A 24,973-nucleotide genomic window follows, 5' to 3' on the forward strand; every position below is an offset into this window, starting at 1 on the left:
CTGGCGGCGAGCGGGAGCGGCGCCTGTCGGAGCCCCGCGTCCCCTTCTCCTGAACTCCGCGCTCTACTGGGGCTGAGCTGTGCGGGGCGGGGCGGGAGGCATCGCGTTTTCCCGCGAGGACACGGGTGGCTCCTGGGACCCGGAGTTCCACCCTCTGTCCCAAGCCAGGTGCCAGTGGAATGGCTTGAGTTCTGGGAGGGGAAAAAAAGAGACTAATTTCCAAAACCATTTGTTCTCAGATAAAAAGCAGATTTATAAACCCACACAATCCTCTCCAGATGCACTCAGTGATATTTCAGCAGGAAAAGGTAGTTTTCAGGAAGTTGACCGGACAGATGCTCACTTGATTTGGAGATTCTGCTCGTGGGGACTCCTTCCTTCCATTTCATTTCCCACGGTCAGTGCGGATTTCAGGAAAAGTAGTTCACAGTCCTGTGCATGAAGGCAAGGTGTTCGTAAGTGCCTCACGGCAGACCAAGAACTACTGGGGGGCTGCAGCCGGCACACGTGCTGAGGAACCTGGGGAGGGACCTGGAGGCTCCAGGGGCCCAGGGCCCTTCCTGGCAGGGCATGATCCTTGGGAACAGACACGGGCCGTGCTGTGGTTCTGGTCCAGGTGGGGCTGCCTCAGTCCTACCTACAGCACCCGCAAAGCAGGGTGCCTGCGGGTCCCTTCACATAATTGATACAGTGCCACCTTCTACAGAAATACAAAATAAACACATCTGACGTCTGGAGTTTTTTCCTGCTTCCAAATTTGTAGACTCCCAGGGAAAGGTTTCTTTGTAGCCTCGTTTAAATCTGGTTTCTCAAGCATTTTATCCATCGGTATCAATTCTGTGAGCTGTAAAAGAAAAGACAAACTCAGGGCGTCTGAAGGCAACTGCTTCCACGCCGCCTTTCCACTTCGGGGGTTTGGCCATCACCAGACCAGAGGCTGCCGGCCTGCAGCTGAGCAGAGTAGAAGCTGCTGAGAATCGCCTGGTTCAAGCACACAAACGAGCAGCTGCGTCTGCTTCCTACGCAGCCACCCAGGCTGCAGTTTCCAAGCACAGAGCTCACTCTAATTCCACCTGGGAGAGGGCTGACCCCTCCCTCAGGGCGTCGCTTCCCGGCTCCGAGCAGGTCGCGATGCCCAAGCCTGCTGCTCCCCGGCTTGTCGCCCCTCACTCGGAGCTCCCCGAGGGCCTCCCGAGGCCCGGGCACAGGGCGGGTGACGGCCAGGGGCAGCTACTCACACTGCTTTGGTATCCGGAGCGTCTCGCTGTCGAGCGCCATCACCTGATGCAGGACACCTCGGAACTGGTAAAGCACTTTCAGGTTCTTCTCTTCGCCCACACACGGGTCATAGAACCCAGGCAGTCCGGCCTGTAACGAGCAAACAGATTCTCACTTGAGGCGGTGGTTTAAAGCCCAGCAGCACTGCCGTCTGCCGCCACCTGGAGGAGCAGCGTGGAAGGGCCTGGACTTGCCCTCGGGAGCAGCCCACAGAAGATGCAAACTTGGGAGCTTGAGGAAAAGAAACGAGAATTTCAGAAAGCTGCCTGTTGAGTCCTAGACGTCGCCCTCCCAATAGGCCCCTTCTGCCTCGCTAACGGCACCTCCGTCTTCACAGAAGCCCCGCTGAGGTGGGGGGACTAGCTGCCTGTTCAGGGAACGAGGGCTCTTTGGCCTGAGCTCCTCTGCGCTGTAACTCGCCTCCATCACCCATGCCCCGGGCCCCACCGCGCGCCTCAAACGTGCTACGGGCGACCTCACGCTCCTTCTGGAACGAGGCAAGGCGTAAGCAGAGTGTGTGCTCCTGGGGGCAGGAGGTATGCTTTGCTTGCTGGTGTACCTGGCGCACGGTAGGGGCTCAGTGATACCTGGCAACGAACAGATCAACAAATGAAGTCAACGGCTCCAGTGTGGCTGTAACTTGGGTGCTGGGCAGCGCCCCGCAGTGAGCGTGGCAGCACGCGAGGTTCCGCTGCAGTGAAACGGCCCCTTCGAGGGGCAGCCGTCCATCCCTCTTCCCCAGACGCCCTTTCTGTCTGAACCCCAGGGCCCCCGAGCGCCCACCTTGGAGGCCTCCGTGAGGATGAGCTTGGAGTCCTTCACCAGGCACTGCAGGGGCACAGTCACGTCAATCACCTTCACCTTCTCGCTCTTCTTGCTCTTGTCGTTGACAAATTTCCCGTACCAGGCGTTGACGATGATGAGCCCTGAGGACGGGCTCGGTCAGGGTGGGGCGGCCGTGGCGGGCGGCCCCCTGCGCAGCCGGGCTGCAGGGACCACACGCTCCTGTGAGACCCCAGCGCCCACCCCGTCCCCGAAGAGGCCAGGCCTCCTCACCCATTCTGGACTCTTCGGCCTCGATTATTCTTCGGACAGATTCCTGCATCAGCTGAACCTGCAAAGAACAAGGATGCCACCCTCAGGGCCTCCCTGGGCTCCACCTCTGTTGAGAGCCACGGCTATGTGCCCGGTGCCTGCCAGCCCTGCCCCGTCCACTGTCCGTTTCTCCTGGACATCGCTGCTATCATAGGTCATGGAGAAACAATTCACTCAAAGGAAAGGAAGAGGACAATCCCCACCACTTAAAAAAACCCTCTTATGGGACTTCCCCAGTGGGGCAGTGGTGAAGAACCTGCCTGCCAATGCAGGGGACACGGGTTCCAGCCCTGGTCCGGGAATGTCCCACACGCCGCGGAGCAACTAAGCCCATGCGCCACAACTACTGAAGCCCGTGCACCACAACTACTGAGCCCGTGAGCCACAACTACTGAAGCCTGCGTGCCTAGAGCCCATGCTCTGCAACAAGAGAAGCCACGGCAATGAGAAGCTCGCACACCGCAACGAAGAGCAGCCCCCGCTCGCTGCAACTAGAGAAAGCCCACACACAGCAACCAAGACCCAATGCAGCAAAAAAAAAAAAAAAAAAAAAAAGACTAAATGACCAAGGAAGTTGTTGGGGAAGAAAAGTCTGAGACCTGAGGCCCCTGAGACCAGCATACAGGGTGTGAAGCACTTCCCCCCACAGCCCTGGCTTAAGAAGCGTGGGCTAGAAAAGAGCGGCCTGTGCTCTGCACGACGGGCAGAACAGTCCCAGATGCCACGGAGCCAAGGACCTGCAGGGTGACGGTGATGCAACACTTACAGCAGCTTCTGCCTCTTGTTTCTTCTGCAGGATGTCGGTGGCTGTGCTTTCCCTTTGCTTCTCCAGCTCCCTAATGCGAGAAAAAGAAGCCGCACGCGAGGAGCGTGGCGTTAGCAGCAGGGAGACAACAGGGCCCCTGGCTGGACCTGCGCCTGCAAACAGCCTGTGATCTTACTGCGCTCCCCGTTCTAGAACTTAAAACAGTATTTCCAAGACGAGGTCAAGTGAATCTGTTCATCCCAGGCCTGTGCGGCTTCCCTGTTGTCCCCAGACGGCTCTGCCCGACCTCTTCCGCAGAGCACACGGGAAACCCAGCACTGTGGGAGGAGGGCTCCACACGGCAAGAATCGCAGGAAAGAGGTCAGGGGAGAAGGTGAGAATCACAGGAGATGCCACCAACCTGGCAGCGTCACATGACCCTTTTGACAGGGACACTGCATACTACCTTAGATACATCCATGTACTTTGCCAGGGCAGCACACGCCTGTCCCATCAGACTTGACCCAGCACCTTCTCTGCTCCAAGCCTGAAGTCTCCTGAGGCGTTAGGACCCTGAGCTCTAATGAGTCAAAGGCTAGAGGGGCCCCAAGAGGAGAGTCATGCCTTTCTTCCAGATTCTCCAAGCTCAACGAGTTATTAAATTAGATCATTATAAAGTAACAAATCTAAACCACCTCTCAGATTTAATGTTATGCTAATGGATTATCTAAAAGAAACTGCAAAATAAATTATATCTTGATGACTTCTAAGACTATAATTAATGCGTGCCTTGTACGTAAGAACTCAGAACCCAAGCTTCTTGAATTCAGTGCCAGGAAAAGAAATGGTTAGAATGAGAAGAAGGAAAACTTTTCATTTCTGTGGTCATGGTTTAAAGTCCCAACAGTTTTGTACACGAACTCTAATTCTTTCTGCAAGTAGGAAATGTGGGTTAACAGCAGCACTACTGTGAACTAACGGGAGGAACTAGTTCACGTTTACTGAGCACGTGTTACAGGCCAGACACCACGGTAATGAGCAGCGTACACGGATTAACGCATGCAACTTCCCCAACAGCCCTGTGGGGTAGGTTCCATCATCTCCACGTTACGGATGAGGAAGCTGAGCACGGTGCGGTTCGGTGGTGTCCCCGCCACGTGCTGTGAACTCACTTCTCCTCCTGAGCCCTGAGGTAGGGCCTGATGACCAGGCGGTGCAGAGCGTAGTAGAGCACGAGGGGCCCCACGGTGGCGTAGAACACGGCGCTGGGGAGCAGCTGGTCCGTCAGGTGAATGGGGAAGAAGTAGGTCTGACTGGCCCTGTTTAACCTGAAAACAGAACAAAGCCCAACGCCCACGTGAGTCAGGTTCCCAGGGAAGGGAGTGGGGTCTCAGCCCCAGGAAGAGAGCCTCTCAATACACAGGACTCCAGGAGGAGGAGGAGGAGAGTCTGATGCTTCAGAGTCCACTCCTGGGTGGTCCCCTGTCCCAAGGTTTAGCCGCTGGATCTGATGTAAGTGACGGAAGAAAGGTCTCACTACTTGCTGACCGCAAGCAACAGACTAACGCCCAACCAAAGTAACCGTGGCCTGAGGAGACAGGGGTGGCCGCTCCTCCAGGGGTCCCTTCTGCTTTCAGCGATGGCTGAGTAGTTCCTACTGGACCAGTCATCCCACAGACATTAACTGTAAACTCTGGGTCACACATAACAAACACCTTCAGGGACTGGATAGCAACCAAGGGCAGAAGAACGGAACGGCACTGGTGAACTTCCTGATATATTTTTTTAAAAACAGCTTTTAGCCTGAGGGCAATTCTCAGTCTGTACCATATGGATGATTAAAACTGGAAAGAAATCTGCAGTCCTATTGGACTGAAGAACCAGACCTCAGAGTTTGGGGCAACCATTGCAGCTGGGAAGAGGGGGTCCCCCAAAAGGAAAGTCCCAGGTGGGGAGTCCCAGGTTCTGTGTATAAATCTGCCACAGGTCTCCAGCTGACCCCTGGTCTACCAGTGGCTGCCACACAGGTGGGTCCGAGTTTGCAGTCTGACTTCAGCCAAGTTAACGACCTTCTAAAAGGAAAAAAAGACAACGCTTTTTGGAAAAACATAACAGAAAATAGAATTTCTACAATATATTGTTCGCAATACCCAGAATACAATACCGACTACTCTACGTACCCAGATACAATGAGAGAAAAAGGAAACGAACAGAGACCGACCCCAGATGACCCAGATGTTGGAACCAGCAGATAGGATTTTAAAGCAACTATTTTAACTCTGCTCGAAGACATAAAGTATTCACTGATGATTTAACAGCAGACTGGAGATGAGAGAAGAGTCAGTGAATTTATAGATTAATATAAACGATCCAGTATGAAGAACAAAGAGAAAAAGGACTGACAGCAAATGGGCAGAGCCTCAGAAACGTGTGAGGCAACATCCAGAGGTTTAGCACACGAGTAATTAGGGCCCCAGAGAGGAGAGGATGGGGCAGATATTTAATATTAAATATTTAATATTGAAAGAATTAAATGGCATAAAAGGTGCAAATTTGATAATTTTACAAAAATACATAAATTTACAGATGCAAGAAATTTAGCAAACCCCAAGCAGCATAAATACAACAAAACCACATGTAGGTCAGCAGTCAAAGTGCTGAGAAACAAAAGTAAAAAAGTTGAGTAGCAGGAAAAAACCAAAAAACCCACACACATTACATGCAGGGTATGTTTCAAATGACCAACAACTTGTCAGGAACAAAGGGAGCCAGAAGACAGCAGGACACCTTAAGAGTACTGAGAGAGAACTCTGTTAACCCTGAATTCTATACCCAGTGATGGGACACTTAAATAATAATGAAAGCAACTCTAGAACTGATGGACACTCAAAACTAAAACAAGAAATCAAACAACCCAATAATAAAACAGACAAAAGATGTGAATAGAGACGTCACTAAAAAAAAGATATGGATGTCAAATAAACACATGAAAAGATGCTCAGTATCTTAGACATGAGGGAAATGCAAATCAAGACCACAATGGGATACACCTATACGTCTGCTAAAACAGCCGACACCAAAAATAACGACCCTACCAAGGGCTGGGGAGGATGTGAAGCAACGAATTCTCGGAGCTGCTGGTGGGAAAGTGGAGATGAAGCCGCTACTCTGGAACACAGCTTCGTGCTTTCTTATAAAGATCATGAATCAATGAAATAGAAAACAGATAAACAGGGGCTTCCCTGGCGGCACAGTGGTTGAGAATCTGCCTGCCAATGCAGGGGACACAGGTTCGAGCCCTGGTCTGGGAAGATCCCACATGCCGCGGAGCAACCAAGCCCGTGTGCCACAGCTACGGAGCCTGCGTGCCACAACTACTGAGCCCACGTGCCACAACTACTGAAGCCTACAAACCTAGAGCCCGTGCTCCGCAACAAGAGAAGCCACCGCAATGAGAAGCCCGCGCACCGCAACGAAGAGGAGCCCCCGCTCGCCGTGACTAGTGAAAGCCCGCGCAGCAACGAAGACCCAAATAAATCATTTATTTATTTAAAAAAAGAAAAAAGAAAACAGATAAACAGAGAAAATGAAGGAAACCAAAAGCTGGTTCTTTGACAAGTGAAGTGCCTTAGCTAGACTGATTAAGAAAAGGGTAGAAAGAACACAAATTAGCAACATTAGGAATGAAGAGACATCATCTATAAATAACTACTGACATTAAAAAGATAAAGGGGTATTAAGAGCAACTTCATGCTAACAAATTTGACACAGATGAAATGGACAAATCCCTTGAAAAATTAACGAATTTTAACAAAACTGACATAGGATGAAACAGAGTAAATCCTAAGAGTTCTCATCACAAGGAAAAAAAATTTTTTTTTCTATTTCTTTAATTCTGTATCTATATGAGATGGTAGATGTTCACTAAACGTACTGTGATAATCATTTCATGATGTATGTAAGTCAAATCATTATACTGTACACCTTAAATTTATATAATGCTGTATTGTCAGTTATATCTCAATAAACTGGAAGAAAAAAAGATGAAACAGAAAATTGGAAAAGCCCTATATTTATAAAATAAGTTGAATTCACTATCAAAAATACTCCTACAAAGAAAATTCAGGCTCAGCTGATCTCATTGGTAAATTCTATGAAACACAGGGAAAAAAAATACCATTCTTACACAAATTCTTTTAGAAAATAGAGGAGGGAACAATTCCTAACTCATTTTATCAGGCTGGCATAACTCAGTCCAAAACCTGACAAATATATAATAAAAAGAAAATTATAATCAGCACCCCTTAAAAATATAGATTCAAAAATTCTTAGTAAGAGAACAGCAAATCAAATCAAGCAATATATAAAAAGTATTATATGTCATGATCCAGTGGAATTTTCCTCCACAATTTTCCTGTAAGGTTGGTTGAACGTTCAGCAATTACCGTGATTCATCAAATAAATAGAACATAAAAGTTAGCAATTGCTGAACTGAGGTGCCTTCTAGTAAAACTTTGGTTTATTTACCAATACAATTTGGACAATTCAGCCTGTTGATAACAGGAAACTTGGCTGAAGTGAAAATGTTTCTTTCCAAAGAGGCAGGGTGGCATCCTTGATAAGAATTCAATTCAGATCATGTCACGTAACATCTGCAGCGGAGGAGTGTTTACGGCAGATACGGAGTCACAGAGAACTCGGCAGGAGTACAGAGAATAATGAAACGGACCAAGTTAAAGCACTTCTGATGAGGGGCAGCGGGGGATGGATGGCGTGTCAGATGGAGATGGGTGCAATGGAGGACAATAAACAGGATGAAGGGGAAGTGGACTGTCTGGGGTGAGGTGAGGGCCGCTAAGTTTTCACAGGGCGATGAGGGCAATCAGGTGACATGCGCAGAGACCGGAGGGCACCGAAGGAACCAGCCACGTGGTTACCGGGGACTGAGGAACGGCAGATGCTAAGCCCAGAAGCAGGAGCAGGCTCGGTGTGGTCCCGGGGCAGCCAGTGTGGCTGGAGTGGGGCGACCAGGGGGCAGAGAGGAGGGTGAGAGGCCAGGTCGCGGAGGGTCTGAGGACTCTGGCTTTTGCCCTGAGTTGAGGGAGTCGCTGAGGGCTTTAAGCAGAAGGCTGACGTACACTGGCTTAGATTTTAAAAGACTGTCTGTGTGGAGAAAAGTGTCCCAAGTGTGAAGGAGATCGGTCAGGAGGACACTAGTAATTCCACGAGACGGTGGCCACAGAGGTTGTGAGAAATGGTCATATTGAGGATGTGCTTTCAGACGAGAGCCAAGAGGATTCCGAGATACATTCAGTTCGGAGTGTGGGGAAAGGGTGGTGAAGGTGAGCTCCAGGGTTCTGGACAGAACCAATGGAAACATGGAGCACTGAGCACTGAGACGGGGCGACTCCAGACACGGCAGGCTTTGAAGGGCATGTGTGACCGAGGGCAGGGGGAGGACTGGGGCTGGAGATGTGACATGGGGATGCTGTGAGGTATCTGAGGAGAGATTTGGGAAAGGACAAGAGATCTATGAGCTGGAGGTCTGTGGGGAGGGCCAAGCTGGATCTAGAACGGTGAGCGTCCCCGGAGCCCGATGCTACTGAAGCCAGGATGCCGGATCAGACCGTCGGGGGGTGAGTCTAGGCCGACCAGGGCCCGACAGTGGGGCCTCCGCTTAGAGGCAACCAGCCAGTCAGGTGAAGCCAGAGGCAGCTCGGCAAGGCAGGCAGGCAGGGGGAGACAGGGTCCATGTGCAGGTGGGAAGGATCTGGTAGAGAGAACCCGAAGCTGCTGCGCCGGTGACCACGCAGTACACGTCACACCGTGAGGGCCGCAGCCGGGTGGGAGAGTGGGCGTGCGGGGCCCGCACACGGGCCATCGGGGAGGCAGAGGGTGGTAAGAGACAGGCGGGGCGGAAGGCGGGGCGGGGGGCACAGGGAGGTTCTCTGAGGCAGAGACTCAGACCTCACTGAGCGAACGTTGGGCTTCTGGACTCCTCGACATTTGCTTACACACCCCAGACAGAAGCAACCACATCTCTAAGAACAGAATTACAAAGCAAAGTCTCTTTCTTCCTTAACGTAGGTAAAGCCCAGGTGAGTTACAAGGGGCCAGATAATCCCTGGCCAGAAAGACTTGAATTCAACGTACTTGACTTTGAGAGAAACGCCCTGTGGGACTCCAACGCTGACAGCTGCACCTAGAACGCTGTGCCTGGAGATCTTCCTCTCCGCTCCGTACTCCACCACCGTCCCGAAGAAGCCTGCCCTACAGGAGCAGATCGCAGTGAGCGAGCAAGGGCCCCTGCGCTTCTGATCCCTCCTGGGTCCCTCCCGGTCACCACGGGCAACTGTCACTCAGGCCAGAGGCCGGGGCCCCTACCCCCAATCCTCTCTTGCCCTCCCAACCACCCACAGGGACCTGGGTCAATGAACAGAAGAGAGTCAGGACACCGGACCCTGGGCGCGACTGCAGGCACCTCACTGCAACCAGCGCCACCACCAGAAACCCCTACACAGATCAAGCGTGCTCCCGCATCAGCCCGGCCAGAACTCACTTCAGGGATCCTTTCACGCGAGTCTGATCGTCATCCTGGAATTTGTGCTGATAGCTGATCAGCGCGAAGGAGTGAGGGATTCCAAGCTGGGGAGACACAGAGGGAAGAAAGAAGGTAGTTGAGACTGAAGTAAGCAGGGTCGCCCTGTCCCACAAAGTGTGTGAGAATTTGTCAGTAGCCAATGTTTAAAAACTGGGAGATTTCAAATAAAAACCATTTTCTGACTTCCCATGAAAAACAGAAACTCCTGCACACCGAGCCTGCATTCTCACAGGGCAGCGGCTGCCCGCCAAGGGGCAGCTGCTCACTCCCCGCCCTCCTGCCCGGCCACCGTGGCCCCTGAGCGCACGACTCTGCTGGGGGGCCACTTACTGACCACGGCTCTCTCCCACCCCGATTCTGTGGGCTTCTCTCACCAGAAAGGTGAAAAAGGCCTTTTGCTTTAGGGCAGTTGGAACACAGCTCCCGTGGGGGCCTGAGAACAACAGTGTTTCAACTCCTGAGTGTGGGTGGACAGAACTCGCCCTCCGGCCCTGTGGGCGCTGGATTTGGGGGTGAGCAGGGGGAGGGCGGTCAGGGGCCCACAGAGGGGCTGGAGGAGGGTCCCCCTGGAGCTGTCCTCACCTGCAGGGCCACGGTGAAGTGGCTGGTCTTGGTGTCCCGGACGATGCTGGTGTTCATGGCCGACTGGATGCCCCAGCGCCACTGCAGGTAGCCCACCGTGTTCTTGTCCAGGTTCCGGGCCAGGACAGTGGTGAGGCCAGGCCGGATGCCACGGGACGAAAACTGCAGAGCACAGTTTGTCGTCACAAAGCTGGGGGGACACACAGAGAGAAAGGGTCCTGGATGACAGTGGCGCAGCCGTGCTCGGCCCCGTTCTCTCCGCCAGCCCACACCCTGCTCGCCACCACTCCCACGGCTCCCCGCCCGCGATCCAGGGAATCTCTCCAGTTACCCACCCGCCAAGTGGCACTCCCCACCCCCATCCCATTCCAACTTCAGCTACAGCCAAAGAGGCACCTGCATGTCTGTGCTCCTAAACCAGCAGATCCAATCCTGTCGCAAGTCAGAGCCACCTGCGGAGGTTCCCAAGCTTGGCTGCACGCTGGACTCACCTGGTGAATCTGAAAACACCGATGGTCGGCTCCTGCCCCCAGGTGTGCTGATTTATAGACCTGGTGTGGGAAAAGCTAGCCAGGTGATGCAAACGTGCAGCCAGTCTTGAGAAGCCCTTATCCAGGGCCCACCCCAGACCAATGAAGTCATTCGTTTCGGGTGGGGGCCCAGGCGTCAGTGCAGTTTTCAAAGCTACCCTTCCATCCTGATGTGCACCCAGGGCTGCAAAGTAATGACCGAAAGCTACTTGAGAAGCTAGCAGACCATCCCCCGAAAGGTCTCTGAAGTTGATTTCCGAGGGAGTCAGCCCCATCTTCTGGATAAAAAGGGGTATTTCACTTCAACAGCAAAGGAACTCACAGCACTTCACTCAAGCCGCTCAAAGACGAGCAAACAGCTTGCCTCCAGCGAACAGCCGTCATACACTAGATGCCTGTTTCCTTCCTATGCTCTGGAGGCCTCGCTTGTGCCCCTAAAATAATAATACACGTGGTAACTCTGATGACATTTGCTCCTGTGCTCACAGACCTCTTCCCAAGGCCACACGAATGAGGAATCAACTCCTTGCTCTGCAAAGGCCCCCAACCCAACCTTGTCCCCTTTATCTGACACTCCAGCCACACCGGACGGCAGCCACATTCTTCCCCTCTAGCCACACTTGGGTCATTCGGGGGAGGCAAGCAGGGAGAGGAGAGATAAAAGTCACCCTGTGACTTTTAAAACAATCAAAACATAAACAATGAGATCTCTGTTTAATCAAAGTAATATGATCTTGTATTTTTCTGGAGCATGTCCTAGACAGAGACAGACAGACAGACTCTGGGGCCAGAGCAGCAAGTCAGGCACTGCCCTGGGAGGCGGAGAACTTCCCGCCGGCCGCCTGCCTTTCTCCAGGCTCACCCACACCCATCAACCAATAACCTTCTCATCACCAGTTTGGACTTGAAAGTAACTCGACCCAGGGACTAGGGGCACCCGGAGGAGGAGACACTGTGCATTAACAAGCTGGCATCCTTTTTTATAAATCTGCATTCTCAAGTCTGATAAACCGGTACTATGATGAAATTCAATTTCCAGACCTGCAAAAGCTGATGACCAGCCACACCTAGACTCGGGTGACCACTTAACAGACAGACACTTTGAGGCTCAACCAGAATGAAACAGCCCACAGATTTTCCTCAGTGAGTGCCTCCTAAATGTGTCTAGTCTTCAGAATGACCTGGGGTGCTTGATAAAACTATGGATTCCAGGCCCCCGTCTCAGAGGACCTGAGAGAGGTCTGGGGGTGGGGGCAGGAACCTCTGCTTTCCGTCAGCAGCATCGGAGGGGACGATCCCAAGCAGACAAGCTTAGGAAAACGCTGACACGTACATATACTGCCCACCTCGAGTTCTGGTTAAAAGCCTCACCCTTGCCCCCCTCCCAGACCTGCCGGGTCCGAGTCCCAGAGCAGAGGCCCGAGAAGCCGTGTTCTAACCAGCACGTGGGTGACCCCCGTGCTGGGGTGTCTAGTCTACCCCTCGCTCTCTGCCTGGAAGCCCCGCTCTCGGGGCTCTGCTCGGGCTGTGCTCATCTGCCCGTCGAGAAGCCACAGCTTCTCTCTCTCACGACACTTCTTACCCTGCGTGGGACGGCCCTGCACACTAGCCTTTACCAGTCTTGCCCTGCAGGCACGCAGACGCACATCCGGCTGGAGGCGAAACACCTTTCTTTGCAAACGTGCTCTGTTCCAGAATTCCTTTAGCTGTATTTTATCCCCCAGAGGAGAGTTGTTTCCCTTCCACCCAATTCTTTCATCTGAGCTCAATGGGGAATAAGGACATCTCTGCTTTCTGGAAGGGACAGTCCTTCATCACTGCCAAAGCAAAGGCGAAGGAGAGCAGAGGTGGTGGGGTTTACGGCTCTGGCATAACACGAATGTGCCTAATAAACAGGCTGCCTCACTGCTTACTAAAGCCCCTCTCTGAACCTAAAACGCATTCTCTGTGACAAAGAAATGACCCGCAAGCCCATAAATATTTCAGATCCTGACCCACTTCCCTATGAAGTGCTTTCCCTCCAGTGTATCATGGTCTTCACAGCCCACGGTGACCAGGCAGGGCAGGAGCCGCATCCTCAGGGGAGCGGAAGCCTGGCCCTGGGCTGGGACAAGAAGCAGACCTCCCTCACCCCCGATCCAGTGCTCTCTGCGACGAGCACAGTGCCTAGGCTCCATGCCAGCTGCAGGGTCTGCCCTCAGTGACCTTGCAGGACAGACAAGGTAACTGCAGATGATTCCGACAAAAAGAATACGCAGGTTCTGGTCTCCTAAATCCACAAAGACCACCAAAGGGCATTTATCTCTTTATATTTACCATCTTGGTGTGAGATTACGGAACAACTTTAGGCCAAACAAAGGCCCCTGCAGGTCCCCAGCTCCAAACTCTAACTGTTCAAAAAAGAAAAAGAAAAAGAATTAATGGTGTTTTATCTCACAGCAGTAACCCTAGTCTCAGGTAAGCACCTCTGGTTATAATTCTCTCGTTTAATTCAATGCCACCGGCCCTCAGGGCTCTAAAAGTAGGGGTGGAAGAGTCTTAATATCTCATCTTAACCTTTGCCAAAGGGAGATAACTGTCTCCACAGACCCAAGGAGGCCTGGGCCCCTCCGAAGAGAGCGCTGCTGGCCCCGGGGCCCTGTCTCCCCAGCTCAGGCCATCTGCACGGTGCCCGCTGCAGTCAGGGGTGGCCGCCCTCGTGCCGCACAGGCGCACTTCCACCTGCTCCGCTGCACCGCCTGCAGGTCTCCCAGGGGAGCGGCGATGGCTCTCAGGGGGCTGATGTTAAACCCTCCAGCAGTTCTGCACTCGCAGTCGTGAAGTCCAGCCGCTTTGGCTGCCTCGTTACTATTCTGGGTGACTTTCAAGGCAACTCTTCAATGTTAATTTGATGCAGCTCAATCTGCTCGGCAGAACTGGCTGCTTAATGACTGCCAAGCAGTGGACCAGAGCGCTGAGATGGAGGCACCGGCCTTCCGCACTGTGCAGGAGAAGGGAAGAGCCTATAGGTTTTTGCTTAAGGGAACAGAGATGCTGAGTTTCTAGACGTGGGATTTCTGGAGGTTGGCATCAGGGGGAAATCTTGTTGTTCTAGTCTAACTTTGAGCTGCCCGGCAGACTGAGAGCAATCCTCAGATACGAGACACAGTTTTCTCTTGGGGACAGCCAACGAATGCAAGTGTGACAGCTGGCACTCTTACACAGTGATGTGGCCAACTGAGGTCATTCTGTTGCAGTGGACGACACGATCTCGCCCGCTGGCATTCTTACCTCTCCCCAGCCCTTCGCAGAAGTGACTCGTCTGAGCGCGAAGTTAATGGAACCCCCTCCGTTGCCATTCTGGGTGGAGAGGCTTCCAGAGAGGATGGCTGTGTCTGAAGCTGTCAAGGGTGCCTAGGAAATGACACCTGCTGGTAACAAATTAATCAAAGCAACAGGAAGCGCCAAGGACAGACCTGACGCATCCACCCCCAGTGCAAGGCCGCAAGTGCAGGCGAGTCCATGGTTCAAGCGTGCAGGGATGCAGAACTGCCTCACCTGCCTCACTTCTCTCTCACCCTGGCATCCGAACTGCACGTGGCCACCGAGGTCAGGTTTTGCAAAAGCTTTAATGGGCAAATTGCAAAAACCCAGGGGAGACGCAGGGCTAGAGGCTGGTTCTCGGTGTCCCAGTGCCATCAGACTGCACGGTAACTTCACCCCGTGCCTCCCCACGCAGGACGTCTGGGACTTCCCAGTCCTCCCCATGGCTGCAGTGACTGACTCTGGAAGCCCCAAGAGGGGGGCAGGTTTCCCTGAGTTAGGACTTCACGCTCTAGGCTGATGCACTGGAGAATAAGTGAATGAGTCTGGGGGGCAGAGACCCAGCTAACTGTCAGCAGGATGGCCTCACACTGCCACACCCAAACAGCGGGCAGAAAGATGACATTTAGTGACCCCAGGGCTCAGCACACAGGAGAGTGTGCCTTAAAACTAAGGCCGGTTCTTGGAATTTCCTACGGAAGGCTGCTTTCTCTCCTAAAATCGTCACGACCTTGGCTCCCCCTTCTACAGCATGAGTGAAAGTTTCCTGCTGGAGAGCCCTGAGACTCTGAAGCTACGCACCCCTGGCACTCTTACTGCTGACATGCTGGCAAAGCAGTTTGAACAAGGTCGTGACTAGAGCTCTTCTTTTTTTAAGCGGCTAACTGCATCCTTTCATAAATAAAGATGAGAGAACCCTGAGCAGACCCTCTCATCCCAGCTGCACACCTCGCAGCACCTCGCTAACCCGAGTGCCCTTGCTGAGCCCCCATGCACTGGAGGAGGCGTCTGTGTGCTTTACCTCAATGGACTGGGATATGTGCATCTTGTTAATTTCAATCTGCGGAAAGCCACTTCCTGACACATCTTCGTACTCCTCCTCGTAGCGATCAAAAAGGTCAGTGGCGTCGATGCCAACGCTGATGGTCCCCTGGGGCAGAAAAACAAGCAGTCAGCAGCAGGCTTGGGATTTGTGGGATGAAAGACAATACTCTATACTTCAGCAGCCGCGTGGTTCACTGGCTGCGCGGGACTCCACGAGCCCACGGGGCACAAATGCCATGGTTCAAACCCGAAAAGTGGTCGAGCACCACTGACTCGTAGAGTCAGAAAGCCAGGCGTGTCCACAGGCGGATGACTCACCAAGGACAAGTGGTAGGACAAGAAGATTGACCTCTTTCATGGCTCTGAATTGCTCATCTCTGGATGTAACCCTCAAATGCAGAAAACCACCTAGAAACTAGCTACATGGATTAAACACTTTTAACATTCAATTCTAAACACTCTTATGTCACAAAAGTACCATAAGAGTCTTTAAAATATAGAAATACCTTCAAAGACAAAGTGCAAACCAAATAAAGAACAAACGGCAGATTTAAAAATTGTTCCGCCTCCTAAAATTAATTTGAGACTTAAATTATGAGAAACAGAACCCCATTCTCTCAAGAAATAATAAGCTAAAGTTTTGCTGATAAAAATGCTCTTTACTCAGAAAATCAATGTTTATTATTTTCTTTTACTGTCATAAGACCTTACAAATGGGCAGATACCTTAATCCAACATATAAAGACATGACCCCACACACATTTTTATTAAATTCTCTGCAGCCCATTAAAAAAAAAAAACTTCATTGAGGTTTAATTTACATGTAACAATATAAACCACTCCCGTTTGAAGTGTACAATTTAATGAGTTTTGACAGGTGTGTACACTTGTGAAACCACCTCCAAAATCACGATACAGGACACTTCTATCACCCCTAAAGGAGCTTGGGAGAACGTGTGCTCTTCCTGAGAAGGGGACACGTGAGCTGGGTATGAGAGGGAAACAAGGGGTGAGCCTGCGAGACTCCAGTGGAGGAGTACGGAAGCCACTGGGGCTGGAGCGGAGGGAGGCAGGCGGGACTGGGAGGTGCTGGGTGTGGCTGTTCACATAGCAGAACGTTACGGGCGGGGTTCATCCGGGATAATACCAGTTTAACCTTGATGTTTTGGTTGGTTTAGCAGTTATCCCAGATGTTCATTTTTAAACAAAGTGACATCACCACCAATAGCATTTTCATCACCAACAGTATTATCATCATCAATAGCTGTCCGAATCTAAGCAGCCAGAGTGGGTTTGGTGGCAGCCTTCACTCTGTGCTTCTAGCACTGGCCACCGTCTCAGCTAGGTGTGTGGGATGCAGGGAGAATTTAGGAGGTGACAAGGCTAACCCATCACTCTGCTCCTGCCTCCTTCCAGGTGGCGCGAGCAGCACTTCCCACTCCAGGACTGCACGCAGGTGCTTGCTGAGACGGTGGCTAGACACAGCCCTCCCAGCCGCAGCTGGCGGCGGGAGAACTATTAGAAGCTGCTGCCCGTTTGGCACATCAGGCAGGTGGACAATGCCTGGGCCTGTGACATGCGTTAAGCTGTCAAGCCACCGGTCCAGGGGCAACTCCAGGTGTATGTGAACGCGTGGGAAACAGAGGTGGGCCAGTCCTGCAGGAGAAGGTACCAGAGAGCAGTGTCAGCAATGCTGCTGGCATTTTCCCCCTTCTCCTGAATGGTGTAAACCAGGAGCCGGCACGCTGGCTGTGAAGGGCCACAGGACATACTTCAGGCGTCGTGGGCCACACGGTCTCTGCTGCAATTCACGTCTGTTGTGGGGAAAGCAGTCAGACTATCCAGCAAAGCACTGGGCCTGACTGTGTTCCAATAAAACTTTGTTTATTGACACTGAAATGTGAATTTCAGATAATTTTCACATCTCAAAATACAATTCTTCTTTGGATTTTTTCCCCCAACCATTTAAAAATATAAAAACCATTCTTACCTCATAGGTCACACAAAAAGAAGCAGTGGGCCAAACTTGGCAACTCCTGATATAAATCTGCAAGGTTTCTTTCTTTTTTTTTTTCTGGGGGTGGGACAGGGGGGTAATGCTTTCATTTTTGATAAAACTCTTCAAGCAGGAATGAGATTAAACATAGTGTATGTTCAATGAAAAAAAAATTAGGACTAAATTTCCACTTTCTCAGAAAGTTGATGAACACTGACCATCCACACCAACCATATGAACATCAAGTCTTAGCATCTTCTTCAACACTGAGTCATTCTTTAAAGACTGAGACCCAAAGTGAGGTGGTAGCGGCAGGTGTATTTACATATAGCTGTGAAAAATGACTTTTCATTTAGATCAAATGGTAGTTCCTCTATGTTAATTTTACTCATTTTTCCATTCTAAGGTTTGTAACGCATGCAAGAAGGTAAAGCAATAGCCATTTATAAGCTGGTTCTATTAGCAGAAGAACCTCACAACTAATGATACCACTTTTGTATCAGTGTCAACCATATGCTTCAAACAAAAAAATCACTTAAGTTAATCCTTAATAATTGTTTGCTTTGTTGAAGGTGAAACACCTGACATTATTATAAATGTTACTGTAAAACCAGTCAAAAGTTCCACAATGAATGTAAAATGGTTTGTTTCTGTGGTGATACTCAAACACCAATTTTGGTGAAGGTACAGCCTCATGGTAAAAGCATTTTAATTAAATCAAGAAACGCATGGAGCAGAAACAGTCTTAGAATTAGTTATGGTGTACACAATGCATAACTTTGTCAAAACAAGCTGTGATATTCTGCCTATGGAAAATAAAGCTAAAGCTGTCAAAAACGTACAAATATTTTTGTATATTCACAGAGTAACAGAATTGTTTTTTTGAAGCTGATTCTGAATACGAAAAATTGCAGCATGGTGTCTGTTAAAAATTGTGAATCAGGAAAGTATGAGCCTTTGGAGAACTCCTTTTAAAAAAACCTTTAAATATAAATCCTGCAGCTTTTAAAATATTTAAGAAATTGCAATCACTGAGAAGTGTGTAACCAAGAATACTCTGAAATTGATCTCCTGAGGAAGGAAAAACTGAACAAATAAAATAAGAGCTCTGTTTATTTCATTTTGAAATTCCATAATGGCATTTTAGAATATCTCAATTTTTGGTAGGAATCTTCTGGTGGAGCTGTCATTTTTAATTGGTTAAATTTATATCCTCTCCTGGAATGGAATGAAATTGACAAGGTCTTCCTATAGTTTTGTGGCACCTAAACTTGATGAAGCATTCAAAAGATCATAAATGGATGTGGAGAAAAGGGAACCCTGGCACACTGTTGGTGGGAATGTAAACTGGTGCAGCCACTGTGGAAAACAGTATGGAGCTTCCTCAAAAAACTAAAAATAGAACTACCATATGATCCAGCAATCCCACTCTTGGTTATATACCCAAAGAAAATGAAAACACTAATTCAAAAAGATACATGCACCCCAATGTTCATAGCAGCATTATTTACAATAGGCAAGATATGGAAGTAACCTGTCCATCAACAGATGGATAAAGAAGATGTGACACACACACACACACACACACACACACACACACACGCAATGGAATATTACTCAGCCATAAAAAAGAATGAAAGTTTGGGACTTCCCTGGTGGTCCAGTGGCTAAGACTCCACACTCCCAATGCAGGTGGCCCAGGTTCGATACCTGGTCAGGGAACTAGATCCCACATGCTGCAACTAAGACCTGGCACAGCCAAATAAATAAATAAATGTTAAAAAAAAGTAAGAATGAAAGTTTGCCATTTGCAACAACATAGATAGACCTGGAGGGTATTATCCCTAGTGAAATAACTCAGACAGAGAAAGGAAAATACAGTATGTTATCACTTATATGTGGGATAAAAAAAATCAAACAATCTAGTGAATATAACAAAAAAGAAACAGACTCATAGAGAACAAACTAGTGGTTAGCAGTGGGGAGGGGGAAGGAGGAAGGGGAATGATAAGGGTTGGGGATTAAGAGTTACAAACTACTATGTTTAAAATAAATAAGCTACAAGGACACACAGGAAATATAGCCAATATTTTATACTAACTATAAATAGAGTGGCCTATAAAAATTTTGAATCATTAAGTTGTACACCTGAAACTCATCTAATATTGTAAATTAATTATACCTCAATTTTAAAAAAAGATGCTAAGTGAAATAAGTCAAAGAAAGACAAAAAAGAAGAATACTACAGTATACAGAGAAGAATCAAATATGCCAAATATTTCAAATTTACTAAATAAATTTGCTCCTTGTATGAATATGGTAGGCAATGTTATGAAGGAATAAAAAACAGAGACACTGAAAGGACATTCTTCAGAAAAACAGTGGTGGGGGACTTCCCTGGTGGCGCAGTGGTTGAGAATCCGCCTGCCAATGCAGGGGACATGGGTTCGAGTCCTGGGCTGGGAAGATCCCACATGCCGCGAAGCAACTAAGCCTGTGAGCCACAACTACCGAGCCTGCGCTCTGGAGCCCATGAGCCACAACTACTGAGTCCACGTGCCTAGAGCCCATGCTCTGCAATGAGAAGCCACGGCAATGAGAAGCCTGCGCACTTCAACGAAGAGTAGCCCCTGCTCGCTGCAACTAGAGAAAGCCCGCGTGCAGCAGCGAAGACCCAACACAGCCAAAAATACATAAATTTATTTTAAAAAAAGAAAAACAGCGGTGACACAGCGTGGACTCGAGAATCCCAGGAAGGCCTCCCACAAAGGCATGCCTGCTGGGATTGCAGCCCTGCACAGAGCCCCCTCCTCGATTTGCAGTGACCCAGGACTTGCTTTTGCCCAAGACGATGCAGGGGACGGGATGGCGCACACTCCAAGGCTAGGTCACAAGGAACCTTGCAGCTTCGTCTAGGCCCCGGGGGAAGCTAGCAACCGTGAAACAACCCAACTACCTTGAGACTGCCAGGCTGGGAGTCAAGGTAGCCGGGGTAGAGGCCGCCTGCAAGAGACAGCAGGCCACCCTTGGCCACCACAGCTGCAGTGTAGGAGAGGCACAGGCGTGCAGATGCCATCTTCAACATGACCTAGTTACCACTGGGCTGCATGGGGAGACCCCAGGCAAGAACCATCCGCCGAGTCCAGTCACTCCACAGGAGCGAGGAGAAAATCAAATCGTTCTCACAAGCTGCTACACTTTGGAGAGGTTCGTCATGCAGCAGCACGTAACCAGAACACAAAATATCAGAGAAGGATATACACCGATTAAAGTATGTAAGTGTATGCCAAAAATAATGATTCCGCTTCTGCTACATTCTTCTGAACACCCCTTTTCACTCTCAAAAATGTCCTGATTTGGAAGTTGAATGACGCGGTCACCCCGCCTACAGGTCACCGTCAGGATGCTGGCTGACCATGAATGACGTAAGCCACCAGAGAGCAGGGCAGAGCCACCCGGTCTGACCTGCAGGCTCCCCCTGGCTCTGTGCTTGGGTGAGGAGAGAAGCAGGGTCACGATGGCAGCAGTATCACGAGCTACTGACTTCCGTGTGTGGGTTTCATCATCAGCCACCTCATTCAACTCACAAGCCCCGACAGTTTTCAGTTGGTTCTTTAAAGACAGGCAATGATACCATATGCAAACAATGAAAACCCTTTCAGTATTTTTCTCTCTCTTGTTATTTGTCTAATTGTATTGTCTAAAACTTCCAGAATAACGTTAAATACGGTTTTCTTTCCTTTCCCAAAGAAAACCTTTGAAATGATAAACATTTGTGTTAACTCCATACTGACAATCAACGGATTCACCAGAGGGTAGAGTGGACTTTAGAAGTTTAAAAATAGTGCTGAAGGCATCACTTTCTCAACTATTTTGTTGTTTCTTTAAACAAGGCCAAAACAGTGGAAAACTTCGAGCCAGTGACTTTCGTGACTCAGTGGCCTTTGGTGTTGATCCAAGTCTATGGAAAATGACCCCCCCCAAAAAAGAAAGAAAATGACCCAGAGAATGTAAGGCTCAAGCGCCATCCACACCTGAAGAGCCACCCCAGAGAGGGACTGATCATCATCTTCTACTATTTCAGAGAGTGGTTCAGAAGCCTGCCATCTGCTCTTCTTCCATTTCCAGGAAACGACCTTTTGAAAATGGACTGGTCACAGCACCAGAACTAGATAGACTTCTTCTCTGTGAGCCACACAGGGGTTTGACTGCAACTTACAATTCATTTTCACTTTCAACGTAATATGCTTTTCATACAATGAGATGTCATGACTTAGGAAAGACAGTTGGATCTGAATTTTAACAGAGGATCAAAAAGGATTGAGAAAAAGAAAAAAGAGAAAAGATAAGCTCTAATTCTGGATAAATTAATGGGTTGGATTTTTTCCAACAGCTTCTAGCTCAATATATGCAAGTTTATGTCCTTTTATTATTAAATTGTTACTAAATCGCATTTTTTCAAATAAAAAGTTTACAAAGGAAAATACTTTTAGGTAATCTTTGCTATTAAGTGCAAATCACAAAACTTTTAAAGCATTTTGTTTATTTTTTTCCCCTGCTACAAGCACATCTCACCTTATTTTTCTAGAGCAGGGTAGTCGAACTTTTTCTGTAAAGAGCCAGGTAGTACTTAAGGCTTTGTGGGCGACTGCTGTGGAAACTGCTCACCTCTGCTGCTGTAGTGCAAAACAGCCACAGGTAATCTGTAAATGAATAAGCTTTGCTGTGTTCCGATAAAACTTTATTTATGGACGCTGAAATTTGAGTTTCACATCATTTAGCTCCACACAACGATGATACTGCTGAAAAACTGTCAGTGGGACAGCCAGCAGCTGCAGATTTTCAACTGAGACCTTTGAGGCTTTTTTTGGAGCACAGATTCAATCTATAGCAGGGGACAGTCACCCCTCCCACCAATGAGCAGAGCTGACAGACTCCACAGGAACACACCCCACAGTTTCATACTATCTTTAATCAGGTCACAGTCATTGGAGTATAACACAGGTTGTCAAAAGAATCTATTTACTTAGTTTCTCAAGTTTTGAGCTACTTAATGAAGATCACAAACTGATAAGATTCAAAGGTTTAAGGAGCTAAACACAAGGGGAAGTAGCTGAATGCTACCTGTAAGCGCCCATTCTAACCTGTAAACTACAACCCTACTGGATCCCCATCTTCCTGGACTACCAAATACTCCACTCATAAGTCAATCCTTTTTTTCTTTAACTGATAACAAAACAATGTAAAAAAGATACCTGTTTGTTCTCTCATCTGCAGACTACTGCAATACTTCTCAAATTCAGCCACGCATCTGAATTCCTGGGGTGGGGACTTGTATAAATACAGATTCCCAGGTAGCAGACTGATAGACTCCTATTTATTTCCTCTGAGGCAGGGCCTGAGAATCTGAATTTTTAGTAGGTGAACATATTGTGATGTAGCTGAGTTAACTTACTAGCTTTGGGGTCTTTTTTTTATAACTGAATATTTTATTTAGATCATTGTAGATTCACATGCAGTTATAAGAAATAATAAGAGACCCTAAGTACTGCCTTCCACAGCAGCAAACTTGCAAAACTACAGCAAACTATCACAAATCGGATAGTCGCATGGATACAGTCCACCAACCTTATTCGGAGCGCCTCAGTTTTATTTATTTTTATTTTTTCATTTGTGGTTGTATAGTTAATTCTATACCACTTAATCACCTATGTGGGTTCATGTATCCAGCACTACAGTCAAGATACAGAACACTCCCATTGCCACAAGGATCCCTCTGGTTGCCCTTCTGCAACGGCACCTACCTCCTCCCACCCACCCCCGCCCCCTTTCCCCAACCTCTGGCTACCAGATCATTTTTTTAAATGAAGAAGCTGCAGCTGACAGAGTTTTTGTTCCTCTATCTCATTCACGATTATGGATAAATAACACAGTCTTTTCTAATGCAATTATCTCCAATACATAAATTTGGATGGGTTAAACCAATGCGATTAAAAGCACATACACGTTTATCTCACTGTCCTCCTGAAATCCTCCTCCCTCCCGAAATAACAATAAAGGAATGACAAAGCCAAAGACAAAAAGAACAGGATAACTAAAGGTGACAGATAAGAGGTGTTAATCAATTTTTAGAAACTGGAAAAGGATGAAGAGATGGTAGCTGATTCTGCAGAGAAAACTGAAACCTAAGTGCTGCTGGTCAGGAGGTGGAGGCACCACGCACCCCAGGAGTTGCAGAAATGTGGACCCCTGCCCACTCCCCCAGGGAGCCAAGTGACAGAGGCTTGTTCTTTGGAGAAGTCACATGAAGGCATTCCAGGCACAGCAGTGGGGGAGTGGGGCCCGTACTGGAAACAGGGTGAGGCGGACTACACACTGAATGGTCCCGTCCTCAACTTCCTACCCCACTCAGCTGTGAGACTGCTGGCAGCCAGGCAGGAGACCGGAGGTTTCTTCTCAAGAGAAAAACCATCTGCTAATGAGAGGAAGCCTTTGGACGCTGACCTTTGGCGGGGTTGGGTGGGGGGTGTGTGCGTGGGTGCTCCCCACCCAAACACCCCAGAGTTAAGCCCACTGGGGAGGAGCCCGGCCAAGTAACATGCAGTGTCTACTCAGCCTCACCGCCTCACTCTTCATGGCAGACAGCCAAGGACTACCAGACTTTTGAGGAAAACCTCCAACACCAAAGTCTGAAACCAAGTAAAGATCAGAAAGAACCAGAAGGAAGCACAGAATACAAATGCCAAAGAAAATGGCAAGAAATCTGTAGGTAATATCCTTAGAAAAATAAGAGATATTGCTTTGATAATAAAAAACATTTATGAACGCTTACTATGTGCCAGGAACTCTTCCATTTAATCTTATCAACAGTGAGTAGGCACTATTTTCTCCATTTCAGGTGAAGAAACTGAGGAGCACAGAGGTGCAGTCTCTTGCGCAAGGTCACAGGTGATAAGTGTCAGAGACAGGATTTGAACCTGGGGCATCTTCAAATGCCAAATTCCTACCCCATTACTTCCCATGAAAAAAACAAGAAATATGAGAATAAGAAAGTCTAAGATATTAAAAACATTATAGACAAATTAAAAAATTTTCTATATTCCTTGAATAGAAAGGTTGGAAAATAATCTAGGAAAAAAAATCTCCAAAAAAGTAGAATTAAATGAAAAATATGCAAAATGGAGAGGGAGAAAAAAGATGAAATTATTAGTCCAAAGGGTCCAATATGTGAATAAAGGAATCTGGAAAGAGAGAAAGGAGGGGAAAAAAATACTAGAAAATGTCTCTGAACTGAAGACCACTAAATTTTCCAGGTGGGAAGGTCTGCTATAACTATCAGCACGAGTGAGAAAGTCACCCCAAGATTCTCCGTCGTGAAAACCCAGAGAGAAAGACCCTAAGGGTTATCAAAGGGGGAAAAGAACATCACACACAAGAATAAGGAATTAGAACTAGTCTTCTCAACAGCAACCTTGTAAGCTAGAAGCCTTGGAACAAGGTCTTCTGAGGCCTTGGAGGAAAAATAATTTCCAAACCGGAATTTAATATCCAGTCAAATTATATAAAACTGACAATTTTTAGGCCTAAATAGACAAAAATAAGCAATACCTATTATTAAATATAGAGAAATAACCAAATATTAAGTTACAGATACATACACTTCACAAGTGTATCTATCTACACACACATATATATCACGAAGAGTATAAAGATATATGCTTTATAGTACTTAGCATCAAGTATAAACTTGATTTTGAGTTATGCAAAGTCAATGTTTTACCTCTGGGAAATAATATGGC

At 48.5% G+C, this 24,973-nt stretch overlaps 1 protein-coding gene across 1 annotated transcript in view; it reads right to left on the reverse strand.

The window, feature by feature from the left end:
- Positions 1–234: 234 nt before the first annotated feature.
- Positions 235–24,973, reverse strand: part of DNAJC11 (DnaJ heat shock protein family (Hsp40) member C11) — a gene marked incomplete at its 5' end in the record, with an annotated part of 73,758 nt that continues 49,019 nt past the window's right edge. Inside the window, 12 exons of the mRNA XM_079725100.1 lie at positions 235–844; positions 1,239–1,368; positions 2,062–2,204; positions 2,335–2,392; positions 3,140–3,209; positions 4,291–4,446; positions 9,272–9,388; positions 9,678–9,763; positions 10,302–10,491; positions 13,148–13,221; positions 14,102–14,224; positions 15,156–15,284. Coding sequence (XP_079581226.1) covers positions 819–844; positions 1,239–1,368; positions 2,062–2,204; positions 2,335–2,392; positions 3,140–3,209; positions 4,291–4,446; positions 9,272–9,388; positions 9,678–9,763; positions 10,302–10,491; positions 13,148–13,221; positions 14,102–14,224; positions 15,156–15,284 — 1,302 coding nt within the window. The 3' untranslated portion in view covers positions 235–818. The remainder of the gene's footprint in view (positions 845–1,238; positions 1,369–2,061; positions 2,205–2,334; positions 2,393–3,139; positions 3,210–4,290; positions 4,447–9,271; positions 9,389–9,677; positions 9,764–10,301; positions 10,492–13,147; positions 13,222–14,101; positions 14,225–15,155; positions 15,285–24,973) is intronic.

This window comes from Hyperoodon ampullatus (assembly GCF_949752795.1).
Source record: "Hyperoodon ampullatus genome assembly, chromosome: 2".
Taxonomy (NCBI): Eukaryota; Metazoa; Chordata; class Mammalia; order Artiodactyla; family Ziphiidae; genus Hyperoodon; species Hyperoodon ampullatus.